The sequence below is a fragment of the Lethenteron reissneri genome, chromosome 33 (genome assembly GCF_015708825.2).
Source record: "Lethenteron reissneri isolate LAM-NWPU_2019-01 chromosome 33, ASM1570882v1, whole genome shotgun sequence".
In the NCBI taxonomy this organism is placed as follows: Eukaryota; Metazoa; Chordata; class Hyperoartia; order Petromyzontiformes; family Petromyzontidae; genus Lethenteron; species Lethenteron reissneri.
Window position 1 is genome coordinate 6,992,490 of NC_083811.1, and position 14,288 is coordinate 7,006,777.

The window sequence follows — 14,288 nt, forward strand, 5'->3', positions numbered from 1 at the left end:
TTTGACCTTGACCCTGACACTTGCTGCATATTTGGTTTTTGCATGTTCTCCCCGTGGTAGTGTTGATTTTTCTCTGCTCCTCCGGTTTTTCCCCTCCACATTGAGAAACACGCTTAAGAGTATTTGGCTGCTATACATTTCCACATGATAAGCCACTTCGTTGAGCCATAATCTGTGGCCAGATCACTTTCAAAAAGAGCTATATCGCTTAGTGGGCCTTACCTGATTAGTTTGTCAGTTTCGGTCAGATTGCAAGCCATTAATAAACGGGAACAACCCATTCACCCCTCGTGCATATACCAACAGCATCAAGCGGCAGGCACCTGGTCCTGCTTATGCGTTAGAGGCAGGGCTTCCTGATGGCACGTCAGCTGCGATATATTAGCCTCGCAAACGACGCTCGGGCAGATTGGGTTTTAATTTATGGCCCCTCTAGGTTGTTTTGCTCCTGCTAATTCACTGCGATCTTCGCACAACGAGGACAGAACGCGTCGCTGTCCAGCTCTTAAGTCTGCTGTGCTGCTTCGCCTACTTTAGCAGACTGCACGTGAGTACATTCATTGGTCTCGCCTTAGAATCGCTCTTGAATAACACGTTCAAAACAACTACCATTGTGGTTTAATTCGGTGTTGCATGTGTTTAATAACACCATCTAAAAAACACAATTCGTCTGTTCAAGTATAGTTTTGGCTGAAGAGTAATGCCACCGCAATCTATTATATCCTCCGATAGTATTAATGCGCTGTAAATATAACGAAGTATAGCTGAATAGTATTATATGTACGTACCAATGTATTCACGTCATGCATCCAAATTAATAATGTAGTATGAATGACGTTCACGGTCACCGCTATGTGATTCAATTTAAGCGTGAATGGTGCATTTATTATACAATTGTCATTTGTCATTTGTATCATTTTTAAGTATATTATCCGTGTGATGTTATACGTGCGTATGATGGACGTTTCGTCCCTGTGTCAATCCACTGCTGGATGACAGCCTTCCTTGTTTGACCATACTTCACCACACTTGTCAGTGCGAGCCCAGAACCAGGTCAGATATCACTCGCTTCCTCTGTGAGCTGCGGACGCGAGTCGAGCTCGAGTCTCTGGGTTTCATCGCGCAGTGCGCTAACCAATGCGCCACCGCTCAACCTCACGTACAATGCAGATAGGCATTGCAATACCGTACGTGCATATACCGTGATTTTTGTGATGTACGCACATCGTGAAATTTAAGGGAGGTTCATCCAGGATTTTGTTTTATATGTAACTCATTACTGCAATGTTATTCTTCTTGGTGTTTGCCGTGTTTGATCAAATTGTCTCGACCAAAGGTTGTACTTCATTTTTATGCCAGATATCAACTAAATCTTCGATGTTTGATTACATTTCTCCAGGTTGTGTCGTGTTAACTCCAAGTTTTTGTGCTGTATTTCAAGATTCTGCTTTTAATTCGTAGCACTCTTGATGGTTTTCTTGTAATTTCATTCTCTCTGTCAAAATGCAGGAATATTAAACCTAAATGCACTAAACATACACTTTCTATTCCCGCAAAATGTACATATTTCGCAAAGTACATTAAGCGTGATGCAACATTTTAATGATACCGCCTTCAGTAAGATATGCAAAATCTGTGCCCATTTTTATAAAATGCCTGAGGATTTTATTTAAAAAAAATAATGCATTGAGTGCATACTGGCACATCTCACTTAAGAAACAATGCGATTTCAAAAATGTGATCTAAAGCTTTCGTGACTGCAGGGATTCATATTCTTGGTTCTTTCGGTAAAGTCACGTAGAAGGGAAATAATAAAATAATATAAATATAAAACAATTAAAATTCTCACGACGTTTCGACTGCAACACAAGCAATCATCACCTGATGATGATTGCTCACCTGATGATGATTGGTTGTGTTGCAGTCGAAACGTCGTGATAATTTGTATTGTTTTATATTAATATTATTTTATTATTTGTTTTATATGTATATTCTTTTATTATTTCCCTTCTACGTGACTTTACCGAAAGAACCGATAATATAAACAATGCGATGTTTAATTTATGCAGAGTTCCTTTGTTCCTACTCATTGCTGGATGAAGGTTTCCCCACACAGTGTCGGTTAGGAGGGTTGTTTGACTATACTTCACTATGCTGGTCAGTTCAGGTTGGTGAAGTGGGTTTAAGCATTCAGGACCGGTGGAGATGCCACTCGCTACTGATACTAGCCGTAGCTAGGAGTCAAACTCAGGTTGCCGTGTTCATGGCGCGCAGTGAGCCGGGAAAAAAACACCGCTGGCCACATTGCAATGGTGTATGATGCAGAAGAGGCTCTTGGCTCAATGCACACCGTTATAAATGCTCAGCTCTCACGGGTGGAGCTGAGCTTTTGTTCACTCCTGATGATGTTGGATGCAATTTCCAGCGAAAGAGACAAAATAAAAACATCATTGCTTGCTTTTCAACATTCCGGTTTGCTGAAAAAAATCAATTGGCACGTTTGCCCACGTGATAGAACTTGATTGAATTGGCTCTGTCGGGTAGTGGAGGGTAATAGTTAGAAACAATGACGTATATACATGACCTCTCCCAAAATCTAATCTCATGTATATTTATAGAGTGATTTCACTGGAAACGCTTGACATAGCTTACACAACGGTGACAGAACAGAATGGTCTATGGCAGGGATATCCAAGGATTGAGAATGAGTGACAGCGATATAGGGTACTTGGAGATCACAAAAGGGTAGGGGAGGGATGGGAAGGAGTGGAGGAGCGAGGAGAAGGAAGAGGAATAGAATGGGAAATCGAGAAGAGTTCGATTCATAGCCATGGCTAACATCAGTGGTGCTATCTTAACCCGTCCTGGGACAACCCTTCAGCCACCTGCATGGACCAGCATGGTGAACTTTGGGCTAACAACAACCCATGACTGGCACGGTGTGGTGAGACCTTAGTTCAGCATTGTGGATTTACAAAGGGAATGTCAATTATTTTTCATCACATCCTCACACCCAAGACCCATTAGAAACATCCTGGCACTACAAGGCTCTAAACAGCTGCTGCCAATAAACACATTCCTGCGGAGGGAGCTGGTAGGAATGTTGGGTTGCTCGGTCAATGGCCAGGGTCAACGGCGGCGTGGTGTATTCCGCAAATATGCCCGACTGTGAGGGTGGGCACAAGCCGGCGTGAGTAGGTTAAACGTTGAGTTTTATAAGGGCACCACGGGGTGACCAGCCCCTCCCTCCCCACCCAGCCCCACCCCTCCCACCCCCCACCCAGCCCCACCCTCCCCACCCAGCCCTACCCTCCCCACCCAGCCCCACCCTCTCCACCCAGCCCCTCCCCACCCACCCCTCCCCACCCAGCCCCTCGCCCCCTCCCCACCCAGCCCCTCCCTGCACGACGAGCACAATAATCCCCTGTGGGCTGGTGTAACCAGGAGGTTCCTACCAGTATAATATATATTAATTATATACTAAACACTGTCCAAAACCAATGGCTGGTTTGCATTGGTTGTACATCATTCACGGAAGTCCAATTTAAAGGGGAAACAAGTGCTTGGACAATTTGAATGTAAATGCTTTTGATGGATGCTTCTACCTCGTCTGTTTTATTGATTAAGTGTTCGTATTCCCTTTGTGCAATGTTCGTATTGAACAAAACATCCAATTTATGGGTTCACTGTGTGACTATTTGACATTTTTAGTGTTTTTGTAAATATTGTAATTCATTTTTATATACCGACTTTGCACTGGTTTGCTTTTATCACCCAAGTCTCCTTTTTACACAATCAGAGATTTGGTGTCTTAATGGTCTTTGGCAAAAAATAACATCATTCCATCTACAGTATTGGATGTGCTTAAGGTGTCTTATGCACCGATGCACTACGTGTGTATATTAACGCCTTTGAGTCATGGCGAGTGGTTGAGTTCATACACTTTGTGTTAGCAGCTGCCTTCATTAATTGTCTTTGCACAATAAGGAAACTTACTCGATGAGACTGGGATGTGGGCTTCAGTTAGACCCAATATAAAATTCATTCATTTTAAATTGGTTCTAAAATCAAGATGTTTTTGTAAACTGGGTATTGCACAGTTTGTATTTATCAGCTAGCTATGTGTGTATTACATCACCAAGAAAAAACACTTGTAATTGTACAAAACTCAAAATTCTTTTAAATTCACCAATTAATAGGAGACCAGGAAAAAGTCTAAATTCTTATAACATTCCCGTTTAAAAAATATTTAGCAGATGTTACAATTGAAATGAAAGTAAAAAAAACCCTATAGATGTATCAGTTGAACATTGTATGAGATGGAAATCGTTATGCTTAAACATATTCTGCAGATGTTACAATTTAAATCAAAGTAAACACCTATAGAGTTATCTGTTGAACATAGTATGAGATGGAAATCGTTATGCTGATAAAATGTGTGTTGTTTAGGAATGGTTGCAGTAATCTCAAACATGCTCTCTTCTACATAAGTAATTTTATGACGCCGCCAAAAAATATGAAAACGATTCCCTTGGTACAGTTCGGTTATGCGTGGCTTGTGCACTCGCTTTTTTATTACTACCAGAGATCAATTTATATGTAAATGTGACAGTTATAAAGAGAGCTGTATTTCATTGTAATGGAAAAACAGATACTATATATTGTAAAGAAGACTCGGTTTTTTTTATTGCTTATCGTTTAATTTTTGCGTTGGTGTCACAATGACCTCGGGTGTGTTATGATGCTGTTGAATCATTAAAACGTTCTCCTACTGCTATTATATGAGGCAGTGGTAATTAATTGGGCAGTTTGACAACACATTTTTTATAGATCTTTGAGTTAAGAATTAATATATTGAAATGCAAACGTTATTTTTGTGGCCCAAATGCCAAATTTGTAATGCATGTAAAACTTCAAAGCACATACGGTAAACAAAATATAATACAGTAAGCATATTCATCTTTTTAAAATGTCATCAAGTTCCTTGGAAGCCATGTTAAGCATTCCTATAAGCAATGTGAGAATTCTTTGATGAATGTCGCTCATTATTATTTGATGTTATTTGGTAAAATGTGCCTCATAAACACCATCGGCGAAGTTAGTCATGACCATGACAAAGATACGCTTGAACAGAACTCTAGGTTTTCACAGTTGTGGCGTATAACTCTCCAACGTATTTTTGGGTTGCATCGCATGTTGTTCTGCATGATGTCCGACGTGAAACAAAACTATCCAGTTCCAGCATAGGACAGCATGCCGAGCACACAGTACAACCAAAAAACACATCGGAGAGCTGTATAGCGCAACTGTGATAACCTACGCAGTCGTATTCTAGGAAATATTTTCACATGGCCATGAATAACTTCTCTTATCGTTTATAAGTCGTGTTTTCAGAGGTAAAAATCAAATATTAGCAACGGTTGGCTACGTACGGTACGAAAGAAGTTCACCATACACACGTACTAATATTCTGACACTAGCTATTGCAATTATTCTCGTAGGTTCTAAGCAAGAATATGGGACCAACACTTCCAAAACATTTTCTGGAAGTTTTAAAGCCGATAAGGCTGTGCGGAGAATAACAACTATCTCTCCCTCGCCGTCTGTTGCTCACTCTGTCTGTGCTCCGTGCATCCCACAACCACCCCTTGTGTCCCCTCCACGTTCATGCCACCCTCCACCAATGTTGTGGTTTCACGCTTCAACACACCGGTGGGCTAAAGCAGTGAACTATTTTGTCTTTTGTCAACGTGACACTTTTTTGCTGATTAGCCGTGTCGGGTGGTGGAGGGTTACGACACATTTATAAATAACGCGATCTAACCCAAAAACATTGATTATGAATAATATTGGTCGCGAAAGCCTACCGTGTTAAATTTCACCATCTTGTGGATTGACTGACCCTGGACCTGAGTGGGCAGATTCCTCCTTGGTCACGATGTCGCAATGGGGAGGAGGCGCTCACTGCGGGACGTGTGGCAAGGTGGTGTTCCACGCGGAGGAGGTGCAGTGCGATGGACGCAGCTACCACCGCCCCTGCTTCCAGTGCTGTGAGTGGCAACGCCTGGGCCACCCACGGTGAAAATTAGCGGCACCACTGCTCAATATCAGCTGGAGCAGTCCGGAACTCTGGTCCGGGAATTATTTTGGCATGCCACATCCTTTTCTTCTTATTCCCTCCTCATTGTACCCTATAATCCTTTGATTCTGGTCATAGGTGTATCGGAATATAGGGTACAATAAATGTAGGTATATTTATGCATAGGCATACCTCGTATTCTAGTGGTAGTCCCTTAGGCCGATAATGCTTACTCCAAGCCAGCCTAAGCAGGGTTCTGGAAAATATCGAGTGAGAAATTAGGCCATCAGTGGCACGCCAGAAGACATTCTGACACACCCATCATATAAATGTAAACAGTTATTGATTCTTTGGTTCTTTCGGTAAAGTCACGTATAAAGAAAAAATAATAAATTAAATAATAGCATACAACGTTTCGATTGCAACACAAGCAATCATCATCAGGTATAATGAAATAGCGACAAAATCCAACCAGAAAAAATTATAGACAGACATATAAGCAGACTATTTAAGGCCACCCCACAGAGACGATCACCCCTCTCTGTACCTGTGTTGGCCGCTCTGTGTATCTTGGTGATATCTGTCTGCTTATATGTCTGTCTATAATTTTTTTTGGTTAGATTTTATGTCGCTATTTCATTATACCTGATGATGATTGCTTGTGTTGCAATCGAAACGTCGTATGCTATTATTTAATTTATTATTTTTTCTTTATACGTGACTTTACCGAAAGAACCAAATAATAATTCCTGCAGTCACGAAAGCTCCAAAGTTATCATTTATTGATTATTAAGTGCATGACTGCAGCCTCCCTTACAAGAGAGGGTCATCTTCAGCATCAATCTGCATCCGCAACTCCACATGCTGGCAGCAGTACTGCCTGGTGAATGTGGTCCTGTCCATTGATGGCGGCTTGCATTCTGCAGGGTGACTTTATAAACGTTGAGATGCCAAGGTGGTATCAGTCAGAGTGATTGATGATTCTTCTTGGTTCTTTCGGTAAAGTCACGTAGAAGGGAAATAATAAAATAATAAAAATAAAACATAATAAAATACAATTCTCACGACGTTTCGGCCACAACGCAAGTAGCCGTCCTCAGGTAAAGAACAGGTTTGTCGGAAAGACAGCGTTTAAATCATTCAGAAGAAGATGAATCCCTGCAGTCACGAAAGCTTTAAATCGAAATTTGATTGATGATTAATAAGTATAGTACAGACATGGTTACCTTAAGTAAAACATATATACATTTAAAAACATCGATTCTTACACACGTGATCCAATGTATAACTGGCGTAACAATGAATATTTAACGATACATCGTGTCATTTAACCTGTCTACCAATTAGCATGAGATTCTGCAAATGTTAACATTCTGAAAACTGGTGTGAATTGTAATCCAGTTCATTTAACCAATGGGGTTTCGGGTTGTGCCGCGTGTTTTTTTGGCACGATGCCCGACGTTTCGCTCCACGTGCTCAAACCTTCAGGAACTATTCATTTCCTGGGAGCACTACATCAGACGTCATGTCAAACAACGCACAGAGCAACCGTAATATACACCGGACTGCACAAGATATGCAGTAATTGGGACATACACACTAAATCTTTACTCATCCTAGAGGGCTCTAGTTAGCTACGAAGCTTATATTATTGGTTCTTTCGGTAAAGTCACGGAGATAGAAAATAAAACATATAATGCAATTAAAAATAAATAAATTAAAGCTAAAATACACGACGTTTCGATCGCAACACAAGCAGTCTTCATCATGATGCCACCTTCATCATGATGAAGACCCTTTTGTTGCGATCGAAACGTCGTGGGTTTTCTGCTTTTATTTTTTTTTACTGATTATTTTTATTTGTTATTTTTATTTTATTTAATTATTTTTCTTTTCTATCTACGTGACTTTACCGAAAGAACCAAGAATATGAATTCCTGCAGTCACGAAAACTTTAAAAGCTACGAAGCTCTGTTTTGCAGATGCCCAGTAGGGGCAGGTCAGCAAGTCACGTCAACAAAAATACAATAAAGGATGAAAGAGTAATATAAGAATAGGTTTTATCCTTTCTGGCAACCACTTTTTGAGGTTTGGCTCTAAAGAAATCTGTCTCTGGTGTGGACCAATGAGTTTCAAAGACAATTCATACACTACCAGAGCATGTTTTTTGTTTGCCTGTTCACCACAAGTATCTGTGGTAAATGCAAACATGATTCCATGCAAAAAGGTTTCATTTTGGTGTTTTAACATCTTAACACCTGTTTTATCGCCAGAAATCGTAAAACCTATTCTTATACTTTGATACTGGCAAGGGAGGTCCCATGATACAAGAGTCATCTCGAGAAGAATTTAAGTAACTCGCTAAAACGTGAATAATTAAATACATATCAATAAAGCATGGAAATACAAATTGCAGTAGTAAATAAATTCCTGCACATTTGTCAAGACCAAGGGTCAGCGACCTGTGGCTCCAGAACCGCATGCGGCTCTTTAAGGACCACTTCTTGACATTATTTATGAAGGACCACCATCTCGTTTTCACATTCATTGCGGCTCTTGAAATATTGAGGGTTTTTTTTTTACTGAATTCGAGAAAAATGGAAGTTCTTGTTATTTTGGTTGTCAAGACCAAATGTAAGTTTGGGCAAGGCAGCAAAACGACAACAATAGACCATGACCACACGAAACTGGAGAGCCACACATACACAGCAGACCCTGGGAAGAGGGTTCCCTGCAGCCTGATGTCAAGGGGTGGTGGGTTGGTAACTCGCATAGCATGTGAATCTCGACGTATGTGAAAAAGAGCTCATCGAATTCTTCCAGTGCAAATACATATTTTGATTCTGAATCATTGAACCTGCGTGCCCTGGCAGTGGTGTGTCACAAAGCCCTGGAGACATCAACGGTGACTGTGCACGGCGATGAGATCTACTGCCAGCCCTGCTACTCTCGCAAGTATGGCCCCAAAGGATACGGCTTTGGCCAGGGCGCTGGCGCCCTCAGCATGGATGGCGGTGGCGTCATGGCCCATAGGTACGACCGCCCCCCCTCCATCACCTCCTCACTGCCCTGCTCAGAAACATAGCCCTAGATATACTAATAAAAAAAATCCTCCTTTTAAGAAACTTGGGGCAAGTGCTGTTCGCGTTTTGAATGCTCAACACCAACGCATTTGTCTCCCCCGGTGTGGTAGTTTACACACTGCGTCAGGTACTCATTTAAGGCTGAGTCGACCTAGGGGCGGCCCAGGACCGGTTCAAATATTGGCCTCTGTTATTGGTTATGAGCGGGAATCTAAGTTGAGTTGCTGGAATTGTAGAGCAGTGCGCTAACCACTGTCCCACCGCATACCATGCCGCTAGAAATACATACTTATTGAGTGGTTATGACATTATAACTGGTCAATAAATATATAGTATCCTTTATTAAACCAGGAGATGAAAGCAGACCCATTTAGACACAAGAAACATATGTAACAATAATACATCGCATCTTTATTGTGACATTTTGCAAACTATTCAGTGAATGTGCATTTGCAATGCTTTGTGTATATTTTTAAAGGAAAATTTCATTTCACAATGGTAATAAGCTATAATGGGATGCCTGATGAAACAGTAAATGGTTACATCTCAGCTGTACATCCTTTCTAAAATTGCTTAAAATAAATGTGTGTGTAGATTGAACCTTTGTAAACATTACGACTAAAAAAATAAATCATTTCCTGCAACAATTACATTTAGTGGAATCTCTTAGTGTAATAATGTCGCTACGGTGTATGCCCTCAAATAATAATAAAATGCCCTTCACACACGAAAGCCTTCCTGAATCTTTGAGCTTGTTTTCTGAGGAATCGAATACATGTCAAACCAGCATTCATTTGAATAATAGGTGGTTGGTGTGTGTTAAAAAATCCTTGAGCTGATTTTGACTTTAATTAGTAATTTCATACCAACTTCTATATCCTTTATACCAAATTTAATTTTAAAAATGTTTGACCCCTTCATTCACTATTTTAAACAAAGTGCATGCACAGCCACTGATACACGGAGCAGTAAAGCGAACATTTTCCAATCATTTACACAAGCAACAGAATGCGATTTCGGTATGCTGCTGCTTGGCGTTCATCCAATTAACGCAAATAATCTCAAATTCTCCTGAGCTCGGCAATACAGGAGAGAGAGAGAGAGAGCGAAAGCGCAGCCTCCCTCTTGCGTGGCCTAATTGTGCGCGCTGTGGCACGGCGGCTGATGGCATCAGCAGCAGCAACAACAGGGCCAAGCGCCAGGGAGGAGCATCCGTGAATAAGCTGGCCCAGCGGTTTGGCGGGGCGGCAGACGCCTGCTCCCGATGCACAAAGCCCGTCTACGCCGCGGAGAAAATCGTGGGCGCCGGAAAGGTGGGCCCTGCCTGATAAAAATTTTCCACTTCATTATTTTTTATTTTTCCCCAGGTCCCGTAAATGTATATGGAGTGGTCTTGCCAATGATGTATGTTAATCCTGAAGCATTTGTTTAACAAGCCTGACTGCTGATGAGACCCAGAACATTGAAACCGGGTTGAGAGGTGGTTTTATCTAAACAAATTCAGCTTAATATTGGTCCGGAAAGCCAATATATTTTTGGAATGATTATTTTAGTCGCTTATATGTGGAGACATAGAACAGTACAGTCAACTCTATATTTATCCATAGCTGTATTGTTCGAATGGCAGATTAACCATACTTGCAAAAACAACAAAAAGTGTTATTTGTACGCGCACACTGGATTAATTATTTTGTGGATCCTCTCTTCCGACTGAGGGCACATATGGCCACAAACTAGTCGGCAGGTAAACGGAATACTTTAAGAAATAATTATAGCACATACCACCACATTCTATATCTTCACCCCCATCCATAGGTAACAAACACAAAATATTTGTTTCGGTATAATATTTATGTTGTGAATCTCGCTTATCTGCTCGACCCGTCTCCCCATTAACCCCGGATAATTAAAAGTTGACTATGCACTTCGATCAGCAATGATGTGTGAATGAGTGCGTGCCTATGCATCGTTTCTGCTTCCACGTGCACACACTATTCCCCCCCCCCCCCCCCATGCATTGTTTCCCCAGCCTTGGCACAAGAGCTGCTTCCGCTGTGCCAAATGTGGCAAGGGCCTGGAATCTACCACTGTCACTGACCGTAATGGAGAGCTCTATTGTAAAGGTACAATTATTGCACCAGAATTGTGATGCGCAGCATATAATTACAATACGGTGAACAGTTTCTCGGTGGATTTCCAAGGTGACTCCGATCTTAATACGAGCTTTCGCGAGCATTCACATTGAACACTAATAATCGTAGAATTGCCTTATTTTGGCTCTATGTGCATTATTGCATTTTTGTGTGTACGTGTAAATATACTGTGTATGTGCAGGGGAGGAGTAAGTGACACAGCAGTTAGTACACATATGCTTTTAACCTGTAAACATGAGTTCAAGTCCCAGCTGCAGAAGTGGCGAGTGATAACTGAACTGGTTTCCGGGCCTCCCCTTCACAAAGCATCACAAACCATTGCCACGTCTGAGATGGCATGGATAGGACTTCATCCAGCAGTTGATTGACACCTCATGTTGTCTATGTGCCTACGTCACAGTGCCTTCATAGGTGCTCGCTAACAGCACTTGCTCCTAAAGTCTGTCAAGGCTGTCAGAGGGATATTTGATGCTGGCCCTCTGCGGGAGGGTGCAGTAGTGTAGCGGCAAGCACTGCGCTGCCAACACCAGTAACGATTATCAGAACCGGTCCTGGGCCTCCCCTAGGTCAACTCAGCCTAAAATGAGTACCTGGTGCAGTGCGTAAACATCACCACTGGGGAGACAAAGGCGGCCGGGCATGGTTGCTGGCCACCCAACCCCCTCGCGTGCCATTCCCGCCTTCTTCATAGGTGCTACTCGCTAACAGCACTTGCCCCAACAGTCTGTTAAGGCTACACGGGGGATCTTTGGTACTGGTCCATTGTGGGCCCGAAGCAGACATTATTTTTGGAGGTGCCCCCTTTTTTGATTTATCAACTCAAAATTATCTGACCTAAGAGATACAGACAAGAGACACTGTATATTGTATGTATTGAGATTAGAGAAGGGAGATACAAACAAGATCGAGATTAATTAGCTTTCTGATTCTGGGGACCCTTCAGCTTTTGGGACCCTAAGCGCTTGCTGAGTTTGTTTATGCCTAGCACCACCACTGCTCATATGGCTAGCATTGATTAAATTAAATTATTTTTCAAAACAAAGATCACCCGTATAGCCTTAACAGATTGTTGGGGCAAGTGCTGTTAGCGAGCACCTATGAAGACCAGAACGCACACGAGGTGGCTGGTAAGCACCACATCCGACCACCTTTGTCTCTCTAGTGCTGATGTTTACATGATGCACCAGGTACTCATTTGAGGCTGAGCCTACCTAGGGGAGGCCCAGAACCAGTTCAGATAATCGTCACTGGTGTTGGCCGTGAGCTATAATCGAACCCGGGTCGCCGGGGTCGTAGCGCAGTGCGCTAACCACGACACCACCGCTCCCCACAAAAGACAAAGATCCCCCGTGTAGCCTTAACAGACTGTTGGGGCAAGTGCTGTTAGCGAGCACCTATGAAGGCCGGCACGGCACACGAGGGGGTGGGTGGCCAGCAACACGCCCGGCCGCCTTTGTCTTCCTACTTGCAATGGTTTTACACACCGCACAAGGTACTCATTTGAGGCTGAGTCGACCTAGGGGAGGCCCAAGACCAGTTCAGATAATGGTCACCGGTGTTGGCCGTGAGCGGGAATGGAACTCAGATCGCCGAGTTCATAGCGCAGCACGCAAAGCGTTGCACCACCGCTCCCCACCACATACACACACACTCACAGTAACGTACTCGCGTTTATCTTTCAGGCTGCTATGCAAAATACTTTGGACCCAAAGGCGTTGGGTTTGGCCAAGGCGCTGGAGCACTGGCGCACACCCAATGAGCCATAAGGTGACCACCGTGAACAGAACGTGCACATTGAGATCCGTCAGAAAAGCCGAGCAGGCATGTTTAATACAATGTATAAGATTGATGTCCCCAAAATACATATATCTATAATCAAATTGTGAAAGGAGTCTAAAGGATCCATTGAAAGTTCCGGTGTATTTTTGGCAATAACAAGATAACGTTATTTGCTGTGTGTGGAATTGGGACGTTTACAATTAAACATTTTGACATTAGCAGTAATACTGTGTACATTTTAGAATCGTCAGTCCTTTAATTGTAGAGGCAAGCCCCGCAGATTACATGGTAGAATAATTGTATTTCTTCTTACTACACGAGCATAACATTAGGGTGAGAATACTTCGTGGTCTAAAACCTGTGGTCTCTGCCAGAAACTCATATAATACGAGCACGTTGCCACGGTGTAATGGCTATCAAACTGGACTTGCAATCCAGGGGTTGGTAGTTCAATCCCCAAGCATAGCAGTTGGAACAACCGGCATGTTTCTTAAATTCACTCCACCCCCTCCCATGCCTCTGTCCACCGAGCAGTATAAACGGGTGAAACCAATTTCGATTTAAAGCTTTCGTGACTGCAGGGATTCATCTTCTTGGTTCTTTCGGTAAAGTCACGTAGAAGGAATAAAACATAATAAAATAATTCTCACGACGTTTCGGCCACAACGCAAGCAGCCGTCTTCAGGTGGAGAACAGGTCTGTCGAGAAGGCAGGTCTGTCGAGAAGACTCTGCCTTCTCGACAGACCTGTTCTCCACCTGAAGACGGCTGCTTGCGTTGTGACCGAAACGTCGTGAGAATTATTTTATTATGTTTTATTTTTATTATTTTATTATTTTCCTTCTACGTGCCTTTGCCGAAAGAACCAAGAAGGGTGAAACAAAGTTAGTCGATTGGCCGGTCAAGTAAAAAGTGTCGGTGTTCCCACCTCTTTGTAAACATGTGACCAATGTGGAAGAGTGGCCAAATACCCTCTTAGAGGGGCTCTCTAGAGCTCCCTCTAGTCCATGGATGGATGCCCTTCTGCCAGCAGTGGCATGGGCAATACATTGCAACACACACTGATAGAACAATTTTTTTATCCACATGTTCTGAAATAACGTTTGGCCATGACTGGCCAATGTACATTAGAGTACATTTTCATTGGGTTTACCGACATCAGAGACATAGGTTTTATGGTTACTCTTTGGCCCTG

General features: G+C 42.5%; 1 protein-coding gene across 4 annotated transcripts; it reads left to right on the forward strand.

Annotated features, from left to right (window-relative positions):
* The first annotated feature begins 423 nt into the window (after positions 1-423).
* LOC133350293 (cysteine and glycine-rich protein 2-like) lies at positions 424-13,670 on the forward strand. Of its 4 annotated transcripts, XR_009756038.1 has the most exons (7): positions 426-547; positions 5,922-6,050; positions 8,953-9,112; positions 10,337-10,475; positions 11,192-11,285; positions 12,998-13,315; positions 13,362-13,670. XR_009756038.1 is itself a non-coding variant. In XM_061564484.1 (6 exons), the coding sequence occupies exons 2-6, from the start codon at positions 5,939-5,941 to the stop codon at positions 13,072-13,074; spliced, it is 582 nt and encodes a 193-aa protein (XP_061420468.1). In that variant the 5' UTR covers positions 424-547; positions 5,915-5,938; the 3' UTR covers positions 13,075-13,670. The 4 variants fall into 4 exon arrangements, 3 of the variants coding, with proteins under 3 accessions (XP_061420468.1, XP_061420467.1, XP_061420469.1); XM_061564484.1 differs by having other exon boundaries at positions 424-547; positions 5,915-6,050; positions 12,998-13,670; XM_061564483.1 differs by having other exon boundaries at positions 12,998-13,670.
* The last annotated feature ends 618 nt before the right edge of the window (positions 13,671-14,288 follow it).

What these genes read in the sequence shown, in the direction of transcription:
- LOC133350293 (XM_061564484.1), top strand. Translation starts at nt 5,939, where the DNA reads ATGTCGCAATGGGGAGGAGGCGCTCACTGCGGGACGTGTGGCAAGGTG. An exon ending in CCGCCCCTGCTTCCAGTGCT is followed by an intron (nt 6,051 to 8,952) that starts GTGAGTGGCAAC and finishes GTGCCCTGGCAG; the next exon opens with TGGTGTGTCACAAAGCCCTG. An exon ending in TGGAGAGCTCTATTGTAAAG is followed by an intron (nt 11,286 to 12,997) that starts GTACAATTATTG and finishes TTTATCTTTCAG; the next exon opens with GCTGCTATGCAAAATACTTT.